The sequence below is a fragment of the Brassica rapa genome, chromosome A03 (assembly GCF_000309985.2).
Source record: "Brassica rapa cultivar Chiifu-401-42 chromosome A03, CAAS_Brap_v3.01, whole genome shotgun sequence".
Taxonomy (NCBI): Eukaryota; Viridiplantae; Streptophyta; class Magnoliopsida; order Brassicales; family Brassicaceae; genus Brassica; species Brassica rapa.
Window position 1 is genome coordinate 14,200,608 of NC_024797.2, and position 24,327 is coordinate 14,224,934.

At 32.8% G+C, this 24,327-nt stretch overlaps 6 protein-coding genes and 1 long non-coding RNA gene across 7 annotated transcripts; 2 read left to right on the forward strand and 5 right to left on the reverse strand.

Annotated features, from left to right (window-relative positions):
- Positions 1-808: 808 nt before the first annotated feature.
- Positions 809-3,953, reverse strand: LOC103858680. The gene is made up of 2 exons (XR_631152.3): positions 1,234-3,953; positions 809-980 (listed from the first exon to the last, which is right to left on the reverse strand). It is a non-coding gene; the product is annotated as an uncharacterized LOC103858680 (long non-coding RNA).
- A 245-nt stretch (positions 3,954-4,198) lies between these two features.
- LOC103858681 (F-box protein At4g05010) lies at positions 4,199-5,374 on the forward strand. Its single transcript, XM_009136079.3, has 3 exons — positions 4,199-4,598; positions 4,674-4,748; positions 4,837-5,374. The coding sequence occupies exons 1-3, from the start codon at positions 4,341-4,343 to the stop codon at positions 5,038-5,040; spliced, it is 537 nt and encodes a 178-aa protein (XP_009134327.1). The 5' UTR covers positions 4,199-4,340; the 3' UTR covers positions 5,041-5,374.
- Positions 5,375-6,412: 1,038 nt separating this feature from the next.
- LOC103858683 (heavy metal-associated isoprenylated plant protein 47) lies at positions 6,413-9,675 on the reverse strand. Its single transcript, XM_009136080.3, has 3 exons — positions 7,400-9,675; positions 7,220-7,295; positions 6,413-6,783 (listed from the first exon to the last, which is right to left on the reverse strand). The coding sequence occupies exons 1-3, from the start codon at positions 7,406-7,408 to the stop codon at positions 6,635-6,637; spliced, it is 234 nt and encodes a 77-aa protein (XP_009134328.1). The 5' UTR covers positions 7,409-9,675; the 3' UTR covers positions 6,413-6,634.
- A 23-nt stretch (positions 9,676-9,698) lies between these two features.
- Positions 9,699-10,494, reverse strand: LOC103858684. The gene has a single exon (XM_009136081.3). The coding sequence runs from the start codon at positions 10,116-10,118 to the stop codon at positions 9,840-9,842; it is 279 nt and encodes a 92-aa protein (XP_009134329.1). The 5' UTR covers positions 10,119-10,494; the 3' UTR covers positions 9,699-9,839.
- A 2,981-nt stretch (positions 10,495-13,475) lies between these two features.
- Positions 13,476-15,114, forward strand: LOC103858685 (polyubiquitin). Its single transcript, XM_009136082.3, has 2 exons — positions 13,476-13,732; positions 13,973-15,114. The coding sequence occupies exon 2, from the start codon at positions 13,973-13,975 to the stop codon at positions 14,888-14,890; it is 918 nt and encodes a 305-aa protein (XP_009134330.1). The 5' UTR covers positions 13,476-13,732; the 3' UTR covers positions 14,891-15,114.
- A 752-nt stretch (positions 15,115-15,866) lies between these two features.
- LOC103858686 (probable ADP-ribosylation factor GTPase-activating protein AGD13) lies at positions 15,867-18,583 on the reverse strand. Its single transcript, XM_033286190.1, has 9 exons — positions 18,132-18,583; positions 17,714-17,792; positions 17,466-17,547; positions 17,266-17,341; positions 17,020-17,183; positions 16,795-16,945; positions 16,598-16,720; positions 16,409-16,504; positions 15,867-16,337 (listed from the first exon to the last, which is right to left on the reverse strand). The coding sequence occupies exons 2-9, from the start codon at positions 17,751-17,753 to the stop codon at positions 16,056-16,058; spliced, it is 1,014 nt and encodes a 337-aa protein (XP_033142081.1). The 5' UTR covers positions 17,754-17,792; positions 18,132-18,583; the 3' UTR covers positions 15,867-16,055.
- Positions 18,584-18,832: 249 nt separating this feature from the next.
- LOC103858687 (U3 snoRNP-associated protein-like YAO) lies at positions 18,833-21,497 on the reverse strand. Its single transcript, XM_009136086.2, has 7 exons — positions 20,928-21,497; positions 20,241-20,583; positions 19,917-20,141; positions 19,643-19,835; positions 19,390-19,556; positions 19,233-19,298; positions 18,833-19,129 (listed from the first exon to the last, which is right to left on the reverse strand). Exons 1-7 carry the CDS (start codon positions 21,326-21,328, stop codon positions 19,052-19,054), a joined length of 1,473 nt encoding a protein of 490 aa, XP_009134334.1. The 5' UTR covers positions 21,329-21,497; the 3' UTR covers positions 18,833-19,051.
- Positions 21,498-24,327: the final 2,830 nt, after the last annotated feature.

Sequence of the window (24,327 nt, forward strand, 5' to 3'; positions counted from 1 at the left end):
CCGCGTGTGAAGTTTTTTTTATATAAATCTTAATAGTTACAAACCTTTGTTCATGTGTTTGTAGAATTTTAAATTTCTTTTTAAAAAGTCATGTTGAGTTTTTCTAGTAGTGTATAATTTGTTAAAAAAAATATCAATTTTTTGTTTTAGTTTGTATACAGTTCGTTATTATGAAGTCCATTAAACAATATATATATATATACGTGAAATATATTCAAATTTGTTATTTGCATGTAGACATGCATTTTTAGGTGTGAATTTTTAAAAAACTTATATTAATGATCATATGACCAAACCACGACTGATTGAGATATATGAGTTTTGATTTTATAAAAGTGTGATTAATAATGTTGTATTGACCGGAGCAAATGTGAGAATTTTGTAGTTTAATGACATGCTTCTAGTTTTTCAAAATATTTCTAGAATTCCATTTTCTGAAAGAACATATCGATGTTGGACTCTTTTAAGTTGACAAACAAAATAATTAGATAATATAATTAGTAGATTAGATTTATAATGGTTTAAATACTGTTAGAACCATCTATATTATTAAAACTGAAGTACCTTTTGGTACTGTTTGGATACAAGGATAGCAAACTTAAAAAAAAAAATTTATTGTTGTTTGGACACAAGGTTAGCAGGACAAAACGTTTTCTTTGCTGACTTCATTAATGTCCTTTTCGTAATTTAACAATATACACAGCTTTAACCAAATTCGAAATCAATAACATGATTGACCCGGTTTGAATTACAAAATTTTAATTAATTGGTACACAAAATTAACCGGATTCTCCGTTGCAATCTAGAGAGTTTGAATTCTCGCTAGATTCTCGGTTGCAATATAGAATATATGATTTCCTTAATTTTCTAAACTAAACTTTCAGCCCACGTCTTTTTTTCTCCAAGCTATATATTTCCAAATGTCTTATATTGCATCCGTATCTCCTTAAAAGCCATCGAGATACTCCATAATTAGTTACCTAAACCATTGCAAACAAATATAACAATATATTAATGTATTCCGTAAGAGAAAAAGGAATATACCCAAATATCTATCAACCATACAATCAAGCAATATCTTAATGGTTAGATTTTCCTTGTGATATTTAACGTGCTCACCAATTTTCGTAACCATATATATAGATATCCCTCTACGACTCAATTTCTTCATTCTCAACCCATCACCAAAAAATAAATTTTTAACAAGAGATGTCGAGTAACGCGAGTTGTAACCTGCTTAAGGATGTCAAGCCTTACAAAACCGGATGGAGAGTACGTGTGAAGATGCTTCATTCCTGGAAACAGAACTTTGGAGGAGAAACACTTGAGTGCATCCTTGCAGATGAAACACTAGAAAAATATTTTAAACATATATATTTATATAGATTACAAAACTGAACGTACTTTAATACTTTGTTTCTCCTTCTCACAGGGTGGTAAGATTCATGCTTCATGCACACGAAGTTTAGGAGACAGTGAAGGGGCGACGGAGAAGTTTAGGAGAAAGCAAAAAAATAGTTGAGTTTTTCGCATATACGTTTTTTTCCCGGAGTAATTAGTTGGATTAGTTGGACCAGCCCAATTCTTTAAATAATTGATAGACTAATTTTTTATATACTCTAGCCCAATTTTATGACCCAATTCACTTTATTATTTAGTTTAAGCCATTTTTTAAAAATAATTGACATATTAATTATTTAAATAAAATAAAGTAGATTTATGGTTGTTGTTTCTTTGTGGTGAAAATAAAAACAGAAACTATAATATATAATATATAATATAGATTCTAATCTGTTACAATACAATTTTCAAGAAAATAAAATATCATAAAACTAATAATAATTCATGATCAACTACAACAAAAAAAAATTAAACATTTTTTAAATAAATAAACAAAAAACCCAGTAAGTTAATATATGAATCTTACACTTATATCAAACTGCATCAAGTTATAGAATTATAGATATAATATTATGTAGAGATTGAAAAAGCTCTTAATATAAGATTTTTACATTATAAATCATATATATTACTCTAAATGGAATTTACAAAACATAAAAATATAAATGGACATTTTATAAAATAAATGGTTTATAAATTACATTGAACAAAATTTAAATCCAGCATCCGCGCGGGGGCGCGGGTCAAAATCTAGTTTCATATTTAAATGACAACTTTCTAATGGTAGGTAAAAAATAAAACTTTGAATTAATAGGATAGATAATCGCAGACTGCCATAAAATATAATTAAACTACAAAGTAATTATAGAACAAAATTATGATATCTTTTGTGCGATTAGATATTATGTTTCGTTTTTAGAAAATGTTAACTTTATTTTTGTACAATTTAGAATAGAAATATCACTTTATTTTATACAGGTGAAAAAAAAACGAATCCAAACCAAAATATATGCTCTAACCATTTGGTTAAAGCCTTTTATCAATCCAAATGATTTGGGTTGGTTCAGTTTTAAAACCAGACTGGATTGAAAAACCAAAATATTTATTTAATTAGATTTACTAAATATACTAATAATATTAAAAAACATATTTAATTATTTAACCTAAAAAGAGACATAACTAATAATAAAATAAAATAATATCAATCTTATAGACTATTATCAGGACCCAAAAACTACATATAATATTTATATCAAGATAATAATATAAAATTATTAAATTACATTTTTTACATTTTTATTCTGATGTTTGACTTTACGTTAACATATGAAGGAAACTAATTTAGTGTAAAATAATAATTTGTAAATATGATTTTTTGAAAACAAAGCAGAAAAAAATTATGTGATTTTAGAATTTGTGCATAGATATTGACATGGTGTTTTAGTGGTATACATAATGTATAACTGATCATGTATAAAATATATTGAAATGCTAACTATTACAAATTCATCTTTTGACTTACTATAATTGTGTCTTAAAATCTATGCATATATATTAACATTATATTTTTAGTGATATATAATTATATATAATGCATAATTTGCTTATACAAAAACAAATGAAATTCTAAACACGACATGAATTCTTTAAAACATAAAAATGATATGTCTTTTTGGATTTGAATTCTAAATTCAGTGCTTTCAGACTGAACTTAAAATAGATCAGATATTTTGTAGTCTGGGTTGAGCTAGATATTTTACCACACGTTTATCACACGATAATTTTTATTATTAGCCACAAAATACTGGATACAACAAATGTGTTGAATATTACCATGAAATAAACACCCAAAGAAAAAAAATATCAACCCATGTTAAACAGACACATAAAATAGGATTCATGAAAACAAATGATACACACCGTTTCATATTAATTTTTGTTTAAGATTTTATATTTGTTTCATTATAAATATTGTTTTATATTTTAAAATTTTAAAACATGACAGTTTTCTAATTTATTCTTATCTTTAGCTTACTAATTAACAAAATTAAATAATATAATATATTAGCTAGGGATAGACTAATAGATTTTATAATTTAATATTCTGTGTTAAAAAGATCTAAAACGACATGTATAGTGAAATGGTGGGAATTTATCTTTTCTTCCATCATCCTGATTAAGGCCTGGAGATAATAAAATTTATCCTACGAAAAATATTTGGAATGTGATTATATATCAACATATCACATATCATAATAAAAACAAAGGACTGATGACCACAATTCATGACATTAACCACATGATAAATTTTATACTATTTTTTCTGTGCTTAATCACTTTCATCTAATCCCTAAACGGCCTAACCAAACTTTTATCCTCCAATTTTCGTTGAAATCTTACCCACAAAGCATTGAACTTTTCGTAATTTCATTCAAACAACATTAAAATACTTATATTCCTACGTGGAGAATCAGATCGATCGCCGTCAGCCTCCATTTCAGCAGAATCCAAAGGACACAAGTCAACCTTCATCGCTAAGTTTTAAAGTACAAGTGTCAGACGATAACCATAAAGGTACACCGATTAATCAGTGAGTCTTACCTCACCCGAACGCTTCTCTCCATCTAACACCGTGTAAAGAAAGCGGTGTAGAAAAACCAGTTATTACAAGCCAGCCGAAAAGGACCGACCACCACTAACACATCAAACCAATAATAACATGCCACGTGCCACAATTTAATATTTTTATTTAGTGACTAACGCGTTAACTGAAAAATATAAAGCTCATCGAAAGAGCTATTTTCTTCCTTGATCCTTTTTTCCATTTCTTTCTCTAAATTCAAAATTTCATATTTTCAATCTTTGATTCTCAGAAGATTCACTCAATCTTTTAATTTTTCTATTTTTAACTCTTTAATCTATCTAAGATTTTGCAAATTATGGCATTGCCAAACGGAGAATTTGAGATTAGTTTCAGTCACGGTAAGCTTCACGGAAGTGATGAAGAAGTGGTAAGGTTAGGGTTTGTGAGGTTCACTCGAGGTTTGAGGAGCAAAAGGATTCTGTTTTCGAAATCGAACCATGAAACCGTTTCGAATTCCGATCTACTTGATTCGCCGCCGGTGAAAATGCCGTTGAAGAGATCTAAGACAGAACCCAATAGTTCTGTTCTTGAGTCTCTGCATCAAGATATTTTGGTATGTTTTTATTTTAAAAATCTCATTTCCCTGTATAATTTTGATTTTGATTCTGACATTAAATTAGTTTCTCAGATTCGGATCCTTTGTCATGTTGATCACGATGACCTAAAGAGACTCAAACGTGTCTCTAAAACAATTAGAAATGCTGTAAGTTTTATTCCTTTTTCTTCTATAATTTTTCTAATTTAGCAATAACTAATATTTTTTTTTCTTCCTTTTTGGTGAATTTATTTAGGTATTAGAGGCAAAGAAGTCACATTTTGATTATAGCACACCAAGAAAGACTCTGCCTTTTCGAGACCCAACATCGATCCTCGAGCAAGATTCGAGTTTGAGTGATCAAGATGATGCAATGGAGCCTCCTAATGCACCAGTTCGAAGGAGGAAGATTAACCGTGAAGCAGACTTGTCTAAGATCTCTATGGTTTTGTTTAAGTGAAGAAGAAAGATAACAAGAAAGAAAAGGATTAGCCGCTAATTTGTGCAGACATGTGAAGACAAGCACTAGAACAAGACTAGAGTGTTTTGCATTTGCTTCAGTTTATTATCAGTGAAGCTCTTTATAAAATGTTTATTATATTCACTGGTCATGTGAATATAACAATTATTTGCGGATTTTGTAAGGTTTAAAAATATTATTTTGTGAATAGTTCTTTCGGTTGTGATTCAGAGTATCCTAAGTATTTGTTTTGTCCTTTTCAGTAGAAATTATTAAGATTCTGTTTAATTCTGCTATTTCTCGACTTTATCATATTTTTATTATACGTTTTCTGTTTTATAGACTGAAATATATTTTAGAAAAATAAAAGTTTACAATCTTTTATATTTTATTCATTAATAATGATAAATTATAAAATTTAATAAAATAATTGAATTTATCGAATTATTGTTGATTTAAAATTATTGAAATTTGTTCATTATGAAACTGATGTATTATAATTAAAATTTTGTTTGTTTTAACGTATGAAATTTGTAAACATCAATTAATTTAAAACAGAGGGTATATGTAAGTGAACCCATTGAATGAACTGAAATTTTGTTTATGTGAATAAGTTGTGGATGGTAGATCAAATTATTATGAAGACTAAAACTTATCTGAATATCCACTCCACCACCCAAAATGGATTGTTTTAAAATTTAACACATTGCTCTTCCATGTGGATGTAGAAACTAGAAAGAGAAAAGAGGAAAGTTCTATTAAAATAGCAAAAAGGTATATTCACGAAAATTCTGACTCTCTTTATATTCACAAACCACACCGACAGCTACTTTTACTATCTGGAAGGTTGTTTTGTATATTATGGATCTATGATCTGTCTTTCTCTAAACAAAAGGTTCCATTAGAAATATTTTGAGTTTGTTAGAACCATCTATTCTTCTTTTCCGGGTTAAACAAATGTTGCATTAGTACTAAAGGGGCTTTTATCATGACCTAGGTGGCTCCAGCCTGAACCATGCAATCTTGCACATATAATGTGTATTGGAATTCTGGTAACCTAATCATAGTGGTCGGTAGAAAATGGTTTTGTGGTTTACAATTTTTTTGAGGAGATATAAATGGGGAAATGGGATTATAACACGATTTTTTGTGGCATATTTAAATTTACACATTCCAAATCATTTTTTTTCTTTTTAGTAAAAATGTTAAATTCATTACCAGTTTTTCAATTTTTTATATATAAACATAGATGACAAGAAGCAGAGAAAACATAATTCAAACATAATCCAAATCATATATATTTGGTCATCTGCATTTGATTGAATTCGGCAACACAAAAGCATGCTTACTAATCAAATAATAAGATCGAATATTTGAAAAACAAAGAAAAAACAAAAATAAGAATTAAGATAGTCCTTTTTAACACTATGTTATAACTATACAAGTAACTATTTGAATAAAGAAACAGTGGAATGATAGCAATGGTGCGAAAGAGAAAGAAGATTAGTGAAACAGACTTCATCGAGAAAAAAAGGGTATGATTACTGAAAAGGATTGCAAAAAAAAAAGTGGGAAAGATGATTTCGCTTTTATTCTAGGAAGTGTCAACATCAGTGACGCTAATAAGGTCAGCAAAACCGACTTTCTTGCGTAGCCGGAGGACCAAACCGGCGGCGTCGATTCCTTCACCGATCACCACCACTTGATCTTTATCTTCTCCTTCTAACCCCACAAAAGTCACTCCTGCTCCATTTTTTGACAAACAAACATTAATTAAATCATAAAGAAACAATCGAGCAAGATATTAGGTTACATAACATAACCAAAATGTCCGCTCAAGAAATCGTTGTATATTGGTAATTTATTGAACCCCAATTTCTATTTCAACCTCTATAAATTAATAAACAATAAAACTGATATATATTAAAGTAAATTTTATCAATTTTAGTTGGATCACCATAAAAGAAAATCTGATTTAGAAAATATTACAGATTGATCATCATAAAAATTTCTACATATATAACCAAATTAGAAAATATGTATTAATTATATCTTCTAAAAATTACAATTCTCTTTAAACTCATCTTAATATATATATAATCATGATGTTTAAATTTATTTTGCAGCGTTATCAATTAGTATCTTGTTTAATAAAAGGGTTAATAGTGAGATATCTTACCAGTGGTTTGGCCTCCGATCTTAAGAGCTGCTGAGCGACATTTTTGGCACCTCATATTTACCGACATCAAGATTTTCTGCGAATAAACATTCCAAGATTTTTATATAACATTCCCTTAATAATACTATCTTTACCCAAAAGAAACACTAATATAAACCATGGGTTATATTTTTAACCTACCTTGGCCATTTTATGGAACCTCTCGGGGAGTAAATGAAGCTTTTCTCTCGTAAGTGTTTCTAATTAACGTGTAGGCAATACAAGATTTCGATTGTTATATATAGACAATACACGAGTTGCTCAAAAAAACAAAAATATATAGACAATATACGTCTGAAGTTCTTGCGGCATAAGTTGCTTAACGCGTCTATACATATTTGCGTGTTATAACAATGATCAGGAACATGCAGGGAAATTTTCATTGTAACTGCTTCGTAGTTGGGTCCTTACGTAAACTTAATTAAGTGTTGACATTTATTGAGATATAGTATAGATTGACTTACTAGAGTCATCGGACAGGTCAATATAAGTTATTGAAACTTTCTAGCTAAGGTGGTTAGATCTGACCATGTATTGATGCATATCAAAAAGTATGAAACTAGAAAGTCTACAATCAGGAGAACCGTCCTGAATTATCGAAGGCCTAAAGAAAATCAATAAAGTGTTAAAGTGCTGCCTTGTTTGAGTAGAAACAAATATCAACCTTAAAATAAGATAAAATAGTGAAAAAAATGAAAAATTGAAACTGTGAACAATAAACGGAAATATCAATTTAACATTTTTTTTTTATCAAATTGAAAATGAATAGGAAAGGACCATGGACAAAAATGTATCTCAACTCTCAAGTGGTTGAATGCCTTGCCTTTTAAGTAAAGTACTTGACCGGATTTCATGCACTTCCCAAATATTACCCTTAAACTATTCATCATCACGTATGTGAGTTTAATTGAAGATCCTGTGAAGATGATTATAAGAAAAACATATGCCAAGGAGGAAAAGAAGAAGATAAAGCTAACCTTTATTGGTAATTAATTAGATTTAGTGACTACATGAACAGAATCACAAAAGAACATAAGACAGACTTAAACTGCAATACTTTTCTTGTCGTTCAAAGCCTGATAATAATAGTCACCCAAGATTCAATAATTGTAAGGACCAGAAATAACCTCAAACCCAATATTCAAAACTTCTAATTAAAGAACATGGAGTTCACAAGCGCTAGTGCATCTTGGCGTTGCAAAGAGTTCCCCAAGGATGACATCCTTTGCCTTTATCCTATTGTTATTAGAAACTTTTAGTTCTTCAGAAAATACTTCTTACTAGCTTCAGTTTAATTGCATATCCCAAGCCTGGTCTTTTAAATTCCACAAAATTGAGTGATGATAACAGCTGTTCGTCGTAAAAAAAAAAAGAAGTCTCAAACTCTGAACTAGACCTACGTGTTCTAATACCTATTCAGATTCAGATAATGTATTTTGGGTCTTGAACTTTAAAGGTTTAAAACTCATCTGGGTATGTTCTTATATATTAGATTGGATTCAGATATTTAAACTTTGGAAAAAAGTTCTTTATTACTCAAATTTTTTGTACTTCAAAATTTACTATTAACTTAACTTATTTTCTAAAATTTAATAGGTTGGACAATTAATAAGTTATGAGATAAAATTTTGGAAAAACATTTATCTAGTTATTGTTTTGAGAATTTTAATGTAACTTATGCTAATGCATAAAACAAGAAAGTTAACATACATTTTAAATTAGTAGCAAATCACTTTATCCGTAATTATATGTTTAATATCTGATATTAAGCCATATGCATCATTAATATAAAATATTTTGAACAAAATGAAAAAAGTAAACTGAAAATAAAGTATACGGTTTTATATATATTCGGTTATCTTTAGATTTTCATTTGAATTTGGATATTAGTGTTTGTGTTCGAAAATCCAATCTCTCTTTTTGTATATCCCTTTAGATATTTTTAGATCTTGATTCGATTTTAGTTCAGATTTTTTGATCGGTTTCTATTAAATTTTTTGGATCATATCTGTGACTCTAAACAAAGGGGCGAAGATTCAATTTCTTACTGTCCTAAACAACGAAGCAAGTTATCAGTTAGTAGAGCCATAACCTCAAGAGTCAAGATCCTTTCAACTAATGGGGTTATATATCTTCGGTCCAGATCGTCTTAACTACATCTCGTACTTATGAATCAAAGAAAGAAGAGCAACACTTTTTTGACCCAAATCAAAAATGGATATGAAAAATGGTTCGTCTGAAAATATCTCAAATGTAAAACCAATTCTAAGAAAAAACATGCCATCTTAAAAAGTTTCAAAGTTAATATACATAAACGGCATCTAAATTTTTATCGAAATCCTTAGTAAACTATCTATAATTTCTAATCTGTATAGTTCAAATGGATCAAAATCCATATGCATAACAAAAACATTTATCATAACCTATCTACATACCGTCATTTCATGAAATGTTTTGAAAAACTGTTCATTGCAACTTTTCGTTTTGTACACTGATTTACAGAAATTAAAAAAACTACAAAGATAAAAAAATATTCACATATGGATATGTTTTGATTTATATATTATCATCTCCACCAGATCTAACAAGATCCCCAACAGCTCAGAAACATAACCGTCCTTAAAGATTCCTCCGCCTGCCTCAGCTTCTCGCTCGCCGCCGCACCCAATCTGCTCGATTCTAGATCGCCTCTGAGTCTCCGCACAGAAGACGACGACGGTGATGCGACGGAACTATGCGGCGAAGCAGAACTAACTGAGGTCCATCCTTTGACGGCAGATCGGAGAGTCGTCGTATCGCCGCCGCTAGTACACTTGTCGTTCATCAACTCGCAGGAAAACTGACTAATGACTCTGTTCATCTGCAGCAGATACACTTTGGCTTTTCAGATTCTGAGGAGAGGAGTTCTCTTTTCGATTGAGAGATCATCGCTTTATATAGAAGGAAAAGTGAGCGCCTGAAGATTTGGGAGAAACAACCGGCTGAGGCGGTAAAACCGGAGACTCGACGATTCGTTGGGATTGGATAAGTGACTGCCACGTGGCTGTAAAGGAAAGTTCCTGTCATGTTGGTGAGGATATGATCGATGAGTGAATGGATATTTTGATTTCTTTCTCTTTAAAGCGTTTTCATTCAAACAATAAATTAAACGGCAATTGTCAATAATAACATATTTTGAAGTTTATGTCTCAAAAATAGTATTAGAAGGAGAAAATCACAAAAATAATATTCATTAAAGGGTAAAATATCCCTAATACTCTTGGTTTAAAATTAAATAAACAAACAAAAATAAATAAAAATAAATAAAATAAAAATTTAAAAAATGAAAAAAAGATTTTTTTTTTATAGTTTCAGATTATATGTTTTCAGATTCGAAATTTTTACAATTTTTTTTTTTCGAATTTTTTTTTTCCAAATTTTCTTTTTATAATTTAAAAATACTTTTTAAAACTGTTTTTAAAATTTTTATTTTTTATTTTAATATTTTTTTTTATAAAATTTTAAATTCTAATTCCAAAACCCCACTCCTTAACTCTAAACCCTAAAGTTTGGATTAATTAACCAAAGGATATAAATATATATTTACCTCTTTAATGAAACCTATTTTTGTGACTTTGAACCTTGAGTGCTACTTTGGAAACATAAACTTGGTTTGGTGCTATTTTAGTCTTTTTCTCTAAATTAAATATCTGCGTCGCTTTCTGGTGGATAACTATGCATGACGCTGACCCAAAAAATATCAATAATAATACGATGTTTTTGTTTGACGATAGACATATTGTGATGTTTTTTTTTTGGTCGAATATGTGATGTTTATTTATCATTTCCAAATAACGAATTTTTGTTTTACATCGTTTTGACAGTTGGAAACTGACCAATTTTGGGTTTACTTGTTGCTTATCCCCAACAGTTTACAGTTTATAAACTTAAACGAATGTTTTAAAAATGTTTTTACATTCTTAATTATCCATTAAAAAAAATTTAAGATGCTTTCCCACTTTGGATGTTTGCTGAAGTGGCAAACTTGTCTGCCAAGTATGTAGTTGTTTTCTTCCTCTTTAGATATTATTAAAGACTATTAGCTACTTGAATCTGAGATTGCCTCCTAAGCATCGTCGTTCTCTTATGTGGAACACTACTCTAAATATTAAGGATCATCTTCGAGTTCTCATCTAAGCAAAAGAAACGATTAATTATGTTTGGTTCTTGTCAGGGGCGAAGTCAGGCGGAAGAGTAGGTGCACGTGGACTCATTATTATTTTAATTTAAACGTTTACATGGGACATAGCAGTTGAAATAGCTTAATTGGTCAAGGTGCACCCACATCTTTTAAATAACCTGAGTGTATGCACTATGCACCTAGGAAAAAATTTGTCTGGCTTTCTTGTCTTTGTTACTGGTATGATTTTCAACGATTCAGTAATTTTGTTTTAACTAATTGTCCACTTCTGTGGATACGAGAAACGATGAAAAATAATGTATTTTTTAACGTTTTAAAAAAAATCATAATTCATAAGAAATAATTTAACCAATGTGCTTTGGTCTAGTGGTAAAGGAGCTCCAGCTGGAGTGTCCGCTCCTGGATTCGAGCTTTGGCCACTGCGGAATTTACATATGGGCTGCAGCATCCGAGACCGAAGACCGTTAGACGGTAAGCCACCTGGTGACCTTCGACTCCATGTTCACTTCGGTCTCTAGTCAGGACCATCACGGTGGGACCATGATACTTGGTTAGCAAAAAAAAAAATAAGGAATAATTTTTTTTTTTTTACTATTCTTTTATTTTTGTAAAAAAATAAAAAACAAAGTTATTCATTGTTAATAATAGAATATAACAATTATTACTTTTATTCTTGTAATTTTATTCTTATACATTTTTTTCATATTTGTTCCTTTTGTTTCCGTAATATTCAAACCATATTTGTTTCTTTTTATTGTCTTATATGTGGGTTTCAGTTATTTTTTGTTTGGGCTGTTTATAATACTGGGCTTAAGTTCCCAACAAAACATTTATGGTTATGGTTGTGAACTTGTGATGGGAGATTAGGCTCGACTTTGTGGGATTAAACAAGTTTTAAATTCTATTTCTTCACCAATCATATTTTCTTCTAATTTTAACAATTAAACTATACATTGATTCGTGTAATGGTGCGAGTGTTTGCTTTCATTTTTCTATACCTAAATTTTTTTTACATCGTTAATGGTAAATATTCTTAACATTAACCATATTTTCAAACCTTTATGGTTTTTTTTAACAAAATAATGTTATAGTCAATATATATGATTTTTTTGTTCTTACTCCATAAAAGTTCGTAGTATATATTTTAAATTATTTTTCACAAACAAAAATGTTTATCACAAAATAAAGTTGCACATTCTATTTATAAATTTAGATTGAAAAGTAATATTAAAATTTTAATAAAATATTATGATATGTGTTTCAATTATTCGTACTAAAACATTATAGGGTTGGGTCATAAATCTTTCTAATTCCAAAATTTTAGCACCCCTTAAAATAAATTTTTAAAAATTTGGAATTATAATTTCTATTAAAATATATTTGTTAAACAAAAATTATCCAGCGTTGTTACTTTATAGTATTAGAATTTGATCTATGACTGTTTGAATATTTGTTTTCACTTTAAATTTTTTTATAATAAATGGTATAATATATATTCGTAAACTAAAATGTATTAACTAATTGTTAGTATAACAATTTAAAACATAAAAAAATATTTATTACTTTGAATAATTATATTTTTGTTATTTTAATCGTTTATTATATCACAGTGTTTATGAAAACATTATACCATTAACGCTTACTTTGAATAATAATATTGAACTAATTTACCGATCCATCGCCTTTAAACCCGCTTACCAACTTGGTACATTAAATATTATCCGATGCAAATATCTAATTCTATTAAAAAAAACAAAAGCATACTTTATTTTCCGAAAAATGTAAATTCATAATTAAAAGCCAACTTCCATAAAAATAAAATAAAAGGAAAGGACCGAAAAATAAAAGTCGAATTTCTAGGAAAGACGAGATAGGCTTCGACAGGGAGGGAGGGACCCAAGGTTTCTCAATTATTGACATTTTCAGCTCCTCCACCGTTGAAAGGAAAGAATAATAGAATCTTCCGTAACGATCGTTAACTCACAACGTCCGGCTTCTGTTAGAAAGTGTGGTTGTCGACAAGTCAGAGAGAAACGACGTTAAAATAGAGGTTGTTGGCCGGTACACGGCTCGTAGTTATCATCAACTCAAAGGACAAATACTTTTCCTTTACCTAAAACTAAGGCAACATACACGTGTCCACTGCCTTTACCTCTCTCATGACTTAGTCGGCTTCATCCTTGTGTATAAATCAAACCTTAGAGACCTCGACTCCTTCACAAATTAAAAGTTTCGAAATTCGATAATCATAATCAATCTTCTCAATTCTCTCTCAATCTCAAGCTTCGATCAAGGTGAGCTTCTTGATTTCTTCGTCTATTAGTTGTTTCGTTTGAATCGCGAGCTGTTTCTCTACTCGTTGAATTTTGATTCGTCGTTAAAATTCGTCTTGTTGATCTACTGTCAGTTTCTTGGTAGGATCTGATTAGTGATTGTTAGTAGGCGTGGATCTATGTTGATAAGCGTCGATCTGTGATTTTTCATCTAATTGATTTTGTTAATTGTTATTGATCGTTGTTGTTTGTGAAATTCAGATGCAGATCTTCGTGAAAACTCTCACCGGAAAGACCATCACCCTCGAGGTGGAGAGCTCCGACACCATCGACAACGTTAAGGCCAAGATTCAGGATAAGGAGGGAATCCCTCCGGATCAGCAGAGGCTTATCTTCGCCGGCAAGCAGTTGGAAGACGGGAGAACCTTGGCTGACTACAACATCCAGAAGGAGTCTACGCTTCACTTGGTCCTCAGGCTTCGTGGTGGTATGCAGATCTTTGTCAAGACCTTGACCGGAAAGACTATCACTTTGGAGGTTGAGAGCTCTGACACTATTGACAATGTTAAGGCCAAGATCCAGGATAAGGAGGGAATCCCACCGGACCAGCAGAGGTTGATCTTTGCCGGAAAGCAGTTGGAAGATGGTCGCACCTTGGCGGATTACAACATTCAGAAAGAGTCAACTCTTCACTTGGTCTTGCGTCTACGTGGAGGCATGCAGATCTTCGTGAAGACTTTAACAGGAAAGACGATCACGCTAGAGGTGGAGAGTTCCGACACCATTGACAACGTGAAAGCCAAAATCCAGGACAAAGAGGGTATTCCTCCAGACCAGCAGAGGCTGATCTTCGCTGGCAAACAGCTTGAGGATGGTCGTACTTTGGCTGACTATAACATCCAGAAAGAATCAACTCTTCACCTGGTGCTCAGGCTCCGTGGTGGTATGCAGATTTTCGTTAAGACCTTGACCGGCAAGACCATCACACTTGAGGTGGAGAGCTCCGACACCATTGACAACGTGAAGGCCAAGATCCAAGACAAGGAAGGCATCCCTCCGGACCAGCAGCGTCTCATCTTCGCTGGAAAGCAGCTCGAGGATGGTCGCACCTTGGCAGACTACAACATCCAGAAGGAGTCCACTCTTCACTTGGTCCTCCGTCTCCGTGGAGGTTTCTAAAACTCTTGTCCTTTGTTGGTTCAAAAGTCAGTGTCTGCGTTTCTTTTAAATACTTCTTATGGTTTATGTTTTGGGGTCTTATAATTGATGAACTCGCTTTGCGTCCTTGTTTTCTCTTCCGTTATGAACCAAATCGGATTATTCTGAAATATTATAATATAGTCGTTGCTCTTTATGTTTCCCTATTGTGCTTTCTAAGTGTATAAAAGTTGTGCCGTTTGCTCTGTATGGTTCAATTGAGAATTATCAGGTGACAAGAGTCGTTGCTGTTTAATGTTGTGCCCTTTGCTTATCTCCTGTTTGCTTGGCTTATACTTCTGAAATCTTAAGCCTGAATGAGGCTGACGAATGAAAGTGGTTTATGACTTTCTCGCTCTGCTTGAATATGCCCGAGGAACTACAATCTCATCTCTTTGTTGCTGTCTTTTAGCTTAAAGTCCAATGCCTTTATCACAACAGGTGGTCTTATAGTGTTGGTTTCTCAGACAGATGGTTAATAGTGTGGTTTCTAAAACAGGTGGTTGATAATGTTGTTTCTCAACGAGGTGCTTGATAGTGGAGTTTCTAAAACAGGTGGTTGACAGTGTAGTTGCATAACTCGTCTCAAGTGGTTCTTATTGTTTATCTGTGCCCACGGTTTGGAGGTGAAAAGAAGGTTTATAGCAAAATCTAAATCTGTTCATTAAAAAGCTTCATTCTCTTTGATCATGTGTTTTTCTTCGGAACTAGCTCAAGTCGCATTACTCATTGTGCCTTTGTTAGCAACAGATGGTTTGATAGTGTAGTTTCTCAAATTTAGTCTCAAGTGGTTCTTACAGACCTAGATCTCTATAATGCTCGAGTTGCTTAAGAGGAAGATGATTCTTGTAGATTAAGCTCTCTGGTAATGAAAAGAGTTGTTGTAATGGAAAATTTGAGACTTAATACCAGATGTTCTCCTGTGTCCATTTGGTAACCAAACATAAAAGTACGAAACTAGGCCAAAAGGGTGAAGGCTTTCTGTAATTTTCATCCATCAAAAACAATATAATACAATGTGTACTCTGTAAAATATAACCATCGGAAAAAAAATATTACAAACAAGAGTCTCCTGTGGGAAGATCTAAAAGTGTTCCAACAAAAGTGTGCAAATTATAATTTAATACACAATGGGACCTATTGCATATTATTGTTCAAGTGGCAACCATTCCATTTCCAGCTCTAACTCTCCACACTCTACATTCTGAAGCTTGATCTGAACCTCCTGCTTCACTTTCCCATCAACAATGTTAATGATGCTGTCATCTATAAGCGGGTTATCATGCGACTTCAGCCACTTCCCAATCTGCATATCCCCAAACATCTCAGGATCCCCAAAAGCCATTGCAGATGTGATAAGAGGTTGGATATCAAGTTCAGCTTCTCCCATTATGTCATCAGCAGAGAATGTGTCATAATCATACACTTGCTGCAATCACAGACAATCCACATAAGTTGCATTCAGAATAAAACTCCATATGCTTTAGGATGGATCCTTACCAATTTCACTGGACCATAGCTCTCAGGAACAGACAACATGAGTTCTTGATTCCATATTGGGTTCAAATTACTATTCACAACTGTTGTTTGAAGTTTCTGAACAAACAAAGAATCATGAAAATAATTTTAAGATCCAACAAAAGTTCATAGACACAGGTTAATAAACACAGCAACAAAGAGTACACTTACTTGCTTCCCTAGATTTAACACCACATATGGATCACTTGACATCACGTCTCTGATTGCTAAGTTAGTACCTTTCTTAACGGTCACCTTCAACAATCCAATAAACTCTACCATTCCTTCCTCAAACTGTCAAAACTTATAAATCTCAGTTTATATAAAGAGGAAACTGTTAAATAAATATTGCATATTAGAGACTTTACTATCTTCTTTGATGATGAATTTGCGCGAAAACTATCCATGAACTTTGTAGAAATACTTGAGTTAAGAAAAGATGGTTTCTTTGTTGAGCAAGCTTTCCCTGAAGTTATCCGCAAGCTTGGTTTCAGAAACTCTTGGAGTTCATACTTGGACCTAACCAAAGATTGAGTAACTCATTAGAAAGAATGATAGATTTGTCCTGTCACAAGTTCTTTTAGAATAAGTACCTAATGAATCTCATACGCTGGTCATGACTAACATCAGGACCAGGCTTAGAGCTTCCTTCAGGTACAAAAGCTTCGTAAATAGAATTGGCAGAAGCATTTCCTCCAATTTCAATCATGGAGTCGACTTCCTCATCAGACCATTCATCAAGTGTCACAGACAAGACCTGGATCAACCAAACCAAGCTATGAGTAGACAACAAAAAATAAAGATCATATTGTCTGAGTAATTAATAAAAGCTATATCACCTTTGAGATATGAGTGCCGAGGCTTCTGTGCACACCGCAACATTTTAAGCAAATGAAGACTCCAATATTTGCTGATCTGAGAAAAATGAAGACACAAAGATGCCAGCATAACTAAAAGACACAAGTACATGTGGATGTAGCCTCTAATCACAAAACAATATGGTAAACTTGGTTAGACGACATATGATGATCAAACTTACGCCCATTTCGGATCAGGAGCGGAACAATCAGCGCAGACTCGGTTATCAGGTTGTTTCAAAAGATCTTTTATTCTCCTTTTACCTGTTAAACACGCAACCTAATAATCATCAGAAACCCTAAAGATCATTTTGTGGATTCTCCAGCCATTATTGTAACTACAGAACACACAAAAAATCCAGGAAATTTCTCTAAATCTATAGAATTTCATCACATTAGTGAAAACCCAAAAATTAAACTTTTGATATACCTGAGGCAGGCTGGCCGAGTCTGGCTGCATAATTGCTCATTTCTCTTCTAAGAAACAACAATCATCAACACAATGATCCCTGCATTTGAACAAATAAACAAAATAAATGTGAACATTTGTTGAAGACCATTTCTTAAGGTAATCAAACTGATTAACGGTTAAACTTGAACATTGCTGTAATTTTTTTTTTTAAATTGATCTTTTCAACATTGATGAAGGACAAAAGTTTCAGAAAAAAACATTGATGAATAATAACATTTCAATGGAGGAAGAACCAGGAACAAGACTAAAGTTACATAAAAGAAAATCTAACATACAGAGAAGGAATCTAGGGGCTGAATGATCTAACCATGTATGTAACAAGGAACACACATACAGAATCAAAATTGAGAGATAAGAGAGACTTTGGTATTCTTACAATCTTGGGAAAGGGAGGATAGATAGATAGGGGAATGACGAAGAATACGTGCTCTGACTTTTATTTTAACATTTTCAAAAATATTCTCCCTTTTTCTAAAATGAAGAAATTGGAGCAAATTGTCAATTTAAGGATAATAATGAGATCATTCCCACCAAAGTCGGCGACTTTATGGTCTCCATTTATTTCAAGTGTGATGACAACTGCTTTGTGAAATCATATTTTAGTTTTTTGTCTGTTCATTATACCCAAACTTATCCACTGTAACCTTAAGTTCAACCATTGATGGAATCTATTCTTTTGAAATGCACATTATAGATATATTGGGTTGACACATTTGCATACTATCGTGCATTTCTATAGTTAGAATAGAAGACAAACAAAAAGAGAGACTTTAGGGAACTGATGTTGAACAATGGTGTGTTCATGGCTTCTTTTGTAGACGAGTACAATTCTTCTGCGTTTGTTTTTCTTTAAATCGAGAATCTTGATCATCTTCTTACACCAGAGTGCATGTTCATACGACAATATTAAGCAAATGTGATAATAGTTACAATGTGAATATGACTACCGTATAAAAGTTTTCCTTTCTCACCTACTCGAGAATTTTTTTATTTCTTTTACAAACATAATGGAGATGTTGGTTTACATGTAGTTGTGACTGCAACTTGTGATCTTTGCTATTAGTAATAATAATCAACTTGGTATAAATAATGTAATTCTTCATCTCTTTGATTCATCCGAACCTCAAAAACATTAAAGTTCTGGTCTCTCTTGTAATAGAAGAATTGGGTACAATAAATAAAACAAACAAAAAGGGAGCAAAAACTTTAAGAGCTGAAAAGACTTGTCATTACATAAACTTGAGAGACTCAAAAATATAAGAGTACCAAACTCTTCTTTCACCCCCAACAGAATCCTTATGACAGCCTTAAGGGATGTATTGCCACACCATTTTGCGCAGACTTTATGCATCCCCACCTTCCAAATCTCGTCTCCTGCCATATCCATATCACAAACAAACAACAGTTTGATATTATTAGCATTCACTTAGACAACACATAGAAAAAAGAGAGAAGATGAGGGATGATGATCACATACCTGTCCAACACCAGCAATCAGAAATTTACCGGATTTTGCAAAAGCCATAGAGTTCACAAATCCAGTCTGTAACATAATAAAAGAAACATTGTGAGATTACTACTTGTACTAGAAACAACCGATGGATCAACACAACACTAGAGAAAGAATATATTACCAGTGGAAGCTTGAATAAAGGTCGAATGGCACCTGCTTCAACAGCCATCAAATGCACAAAACCACTACCAGCTCCAGATGCAGCAAGGTCACTACCTCTGCACACAGCAACTGAACTGACCCAAGAATTCGTTGTGGAAGAGTTGACATAATCATGATCACCATTTTCTGGTTTAGAAAGAAAGAATTAAGAACTTTTAGAGCTGCAATGTTAAAGATTAAAATGCATCAGACGAGACCGAAAATGAATTTACCATTAGTGGTGGTTCCATCAGCTACAATGGAATGTGCATTCTTGAGGAGAAACACCGGCTTCTTTTTCAACATGCCCCAAAGCGCAACAGTTCCGTTGTCCGAACCAGACAGGTACTCAGTGTCACTGATGAAACAGCAGCTCTCAAGAGACGATGCAGGTGCACGGTAAATCGTACGGCTCGTCTCAGGCATCTAACATCATATAAAACAAGACTTACTAAATACAGAATAACAGAAACCATATGATGATGTCTCAACCCAATAGTCTATTACCTTGTGTAATAGCATGGTCCTATCTCTTCCAACAGTAAGTGCACGCTCCTTCCTAAGCGCATCAATGGCTAGGATCTCATCCTGGTGTCCAAAACTGTCTTGCACAAAAGCTTTATCTTCCACATTCCACGCCTTGACACTCCGATCAAAAGAACCAGAGTAGAGCTCCGCTGTTCCATGTCTGAAACATAGGCAAGAAACAGTGTTCCTGTGACCTGGAAAGGCCTGCAAACACATATAATTATACAATAAGCTGAGACTAGACGGAAGAAACCAAACCAAACCCACAAAACAAAACCAAAACAGGATTATATTCATTATTACCTGAACATGTTCTCTGGTACGAACGTCCCATATATGAACATGCCTATCAACTCCACCAGTCGCCAAATAACGACCGTCAGAGCTAACGGCTAAGGCAAGAGACTCTCTACTGTGTTTTTTACTCCGAGGCTCCCTCACTTTCATCCCGTGAGACTTCAGAACTTCATCACTTGGCCATTTGTATTTGTCGCTTTTACCAGAAGACACATCCCAATGGAGAATAGTACCGTCTTTGGAAGCTGAGAATCCTCTAGTGTCGTCATCAGAGAGAGCAACGGAGACAACAGACTTTCGGTGCTTGACAATAATGCTAAACTCATCACTACTCAGTGGCTCCTGAACACTGATTCATGCCAAAAAAAAAAAAGGTTTAAACTTTAATCAGTTATAATAACCTAACAAATAATTAAAAATCACTAACTTGCTTCACAATTCAATCGATTCTCTAAAGCACAAGCTACCCATAAACTTTAATTAACCAAAGTTTACTTATTTTCTGCTTGACAATAATATGAAACCTATCACTAATGAACACTGATTCATGTAAAAAGACTTAAACTTTATCAGTGTAACCATTCTTCAAACCTAACAAATAATTAAAAATCACTAACTTGCTTCACAATTCAATCGATTCTCTAAAGCACAAGCTACCCATAAACTTTAATTAACCAAAGTTTCTTTCATTACCTGGATGAAATGGCTCTTCGAACCCTACCACTATCCTCCTGCTGCTTCTTCATCAATGTCTTGACAATATCATCATCCTCATCGTCTTCATCATCATCATCACGTTCTTCACGCTGCCTCCTCTGAGCTTCCCTCGTTCGCAACAGCAACGCCTCAGCTAACCTCTTCCGCTTCTCTCCCGCCGTCTCGTCTGCAAACTCATCCTCTTCCTCCTCCGCAGCTCCTTTCCTATCTTCGCCGTGAAAGCCGTTTTCTTCGGCGTCGGAGTCAATAGACTCGATGTCTTCGTCGTCGTAACTGACTTTCCTCCGTTTCTTCGTCTCTTGCTCGAAGAAGGGATCCGCATCGGTCGAGCCCTTCTTGCCGCCTCTCTTAAAGCCTCCACCTTTCGGGTGCTTCATCCTTCTCTGTGTACCTCTGTAGCTCGGCGAAAGCAGGAGAGGTCGATTAGGGTTTAAGGTTTAGCTTAAGGGTTTAGCGGCGATGGCGAAGCAAAACAAAAAACGATTTTGTTTGTTTGTTTGGTCGGAAAGTCCACAACTTTAAAATCTTACACTTACGGCTTTTACAAAGGGAACACCTAGGTTTTCTTCCCAATTCGGGTTGACCCGAGATAACCCGACCCATAATAGGCTAGTCCACAGTGAGCCCATTAACCATTGAACCATTTCGTTCTTGTGTAGCACAATATGGGGGCCTATTAGTTTCATTTTTTTTATAGCTATAGACTAATCCTCCTATATGGCATAACCGGACCGTTATTTTAAGTTTGGTCTGAATCCGGTTTCTGAATTTTGGTTTTCTTTTTCTTGGGTTTTGGATTTAACCCTTCGACTGTAACCGAAAGTAAAGAAGAAGAAGAAGAAAAATTAGAGAGAAGGATAGAGAATCTATATTATTAAAACTAATATAAAACTAAATTACTTTTTGCAAACATGAATAACTTATTGATAAATGAGAACTGTTTGGATACATGGATAGTAGATTAAGTACTTCTTTTAATTTACACATTTAACTATTGCATTTTCAATAAATTAAGTATATTTTGTATTTTTTTTAATTTAAAGATTTTGCCATTGCATTTAAAATCAATTTAAATTAATTATAATGGTTGTTGTTTATTTGTGGTAAAAATAAAAACACAAATTGAAATATCTATATTATTAAAACTGAAGTATATTTTGGTTTTGTTTGGAAACATAGATAATATGATAAATGAGAATTGTTTAGAAACACAAATAACAAATTAACTACTTCATTTTATTTATACATTTAGTCATTGCATTTACAATAAAGTAAGTACTTCATTTTTGTATTTTTTTTATTCATTGATTCTGCCAGTGTATTTAAAATTAATTTAATTTAATTATTTACAATAGTTGTTGTTTGTTTGTGGTGAAAATAAAAAACACAAACTGAAATATATAGTTCAGTTTTTAAGAAAAAAATTGTCATAAAATTAATAATAATTTATAGAAAACTAATGCAAAAAAATAGTATGTTGTTTCATTTAAAAATAAATTAACAAAATACAACAGGTTAATATAGGAACTGTACAATTATATTTAATCTGCTTATAATTAAAGTTAACTCGTTAACAATTTATAAACACTCGTTAAGAAGATTCTCACCGTCTAAGTCAGACAGCCATCTCGCTAATAACTTGTTATCCTGTTACCAAACTAACTAAACCTCCTTCTTCATTATTACATGTATGACCCCGTAAATACTATAATATCCTAATTACAACTTAAGAGGCTATGGGTAACAACAAACATATTAATACCTTACGTAGACATTACATTTTTAAAAGTTTGTCTTTGTTATCAATATCGCACATGTTTTCGTTCGATCTCCTTCAATCATTTTCAATGTGTTACATAAAACCAATGTCATATTGAGTTTCTTAGCAGTCCAACAATTTTCACGATAGGACCAATATTTATTTTAGGACTTTTTGCAAAATTGACCTACAACTTAAAGTCAAACACAAAACTAACCTTTTTTTTTTTTTAAATTGGTTTTGCCCTATTTACCCCACAAGTTCATATAATTTACGAAAATGCCATCAATTTTTTTTTTCTTTTCGAAAATGACATCTTTACTCTCTCACCCTCATCATCTTCAAGTAATTACAAGATTGCCATTGTCATCAATACCACAACCACCATGAACAACCAATTTGAAGCTCTTAATGCTCCCAAAATCGATTTACCCTTCTTCTTTTTCCATTCTTGTGAACTAAACATAACATATCTCTCACTTTCTCTCCACAATAAGCTAAAAAAACCCAAGATTTTGATTCTAAAATTTTTATGGTTCATAGAGTCATAGAAGCTAACGATTCTAGGTGGGTGACTTTCGTTTGTGATTCTGTGTGCTTGGAGAAGCCTTATGTATGCTAAGGAACTTATCTCACCAATTTAAGATATGACATCGAGTTTTTTTCCAGATCTGTTCGTCAGACGACTTACTTGGGAAGTCGTCTGGCTGTAGACGACTTACTTGGAAGTCGTCTGGCTGTAGACGACTTACCTGTAAGTCGTCTGGTCAACGCAGAGGTTATTTTTGCAATTGACTTTGAAATCTGTAACCTGAGACGACTGAAAGTTAAGTCGTCTACTATTGTTTGGTTTCAAAAAAATTTCCAAAGAACCTAGACGACTTACATTTCAGTCGTCATAGGTTAGTTTTGCATTTGACTGGATAATTTCAGAAGTTTGACTTCCCCAGACGACTTACATTTCAGTCGTCTCGCGAAAATTAAAACAATAATTTTTTTTTAAAAGTAAACGACTTACAATTAAGTAGTCATAGGTTAGTTATGCAATTGAAAAAAAAACTTCAAGATTTAATTATACACAGACGACTTATAATTCAGTCGTCCACCAGACGACTTAATTGTAAGTCGTCCAGGATTTTTTTCCGAGATTCTGGTCAAACCTGGTAAATCCTGGACGACTTACATTTCAGTCGTCTCGTGGACGACTGAATTATAAGTCGTCTGTATATAATTAAATCTTGAAGTTATTTTTTTCAATTGCAAAACTAACCTATGACGACTTAACTGTAAGTCGTCTACTTTTTAAAAAATATTATTATTTTAATTTTCACTAGACGACTGAAATGTAAGTCGTCCAAAAAGTAAAACTTCTGAAATAATCCAGTCAAATGCAAAACTAACCTCTGACGACTGAAATGTAAGTCGTCTAACTTTTTTGGAGTTTTTTTTTTAACCAAACAATAGTAGACGACATAACTTTCAGTCGTCCGAAATAACAGATTTCAAAGTCAATTGCAAAAATAACCTCTGCGTTGACCTGACGACGTATAGTTTAGTCGTCTAGACAACTTAGATTAAAGTCGTCCGCGTCTTCTCCGCTAGTTTTTAAGTCTTCTA

Bases quoted from the DNA above. Each gene is read 5' to 3' on its own strand.
- LOC103858681 (XM_009136079.3), top strand. From the start codon at position 4,341: ATGGCATTGCCAAACGGAGAATTTGAGATTAGTTTCAGTCACGGTAAG. The intron at 4,599-4,673 runs GTATGTTTTTAT...TTAGTTTCTCAG, and splicing joins CTCTGCATCAAGATATTTTG to ATTCGGATCCTTTGTCATGT. The intron at 4,749-4,836 runs GTAAGTTTTATT...GAATTTATTTAG, and splicing joins CTAAAACAATTAGAAATGCT to GTATTAGAGGCAAAGAAGTC.
- LOC103858683 (XM_009136080.3), bottom strand. The intron at 6,784-7,219 runs GTAAGATATCTC...AAAATGGAGCAG, and splicing joins GATCGGAGGCCAAACCACTG to GAGTGACTTTTGTGGGGTTA.
- LOC103858684 (XM_009136081.3), bottom strand. From the start codon at position 10,118: ATGAACAGAGTCATTAGTCAGTTTTCCTGCGAGTTGATGAACGACAAG.
- LOC103858685 (XM_009136082.3), top strand. From the start codon at position 13,973: ATGCAGATCTTCGTGAAAACTCTCACCGGAAAGACCATCACCCTCGAG.
- LOC103858686 (XM_033286190.1), bottom strand. From the start codon at position 17,753: ATGAGCAATTATGCAGCCAGACTCGGCCAGCCTGCCTCAG. The intron at 17,342-17,465 runs GTAAGTTTGATC...CATTTTTCTCAG, and splicing joins GCTCCTGATCCGAAATGGGC to ATCAGCAAATATTGGAGTCT. The intron at 16,946-17,019 runs GTACTTATTCTA...ATCTTTGGTTAG, and splicing joins CAGCGTATGAGATTCATTAG to GTCCAAGTATGAACTCCAAG.
- LOC103858687 (XM_009136086.2), bottom strand. From the start codon at position 21,328: ATGAAGCACCCGAAAGGTGGAGGCTTTAAGAGAGGCGGCAAGAAGGGC. The intron at 20,142-20,240 runs GTAATAATGAAT...ATGTGTTTGCAG, and splicing joins GTACCAGAGAACATGTTCAG to GCCTTTCCAGGTCACAGGAA. The intron at 19,299-19,389 runs GTAATATATTCT...ATTATGTTACAG, and splicing joins CTTTATTCAAGCTTCCACTG to ACTGGATTTGTGAACTCTAT.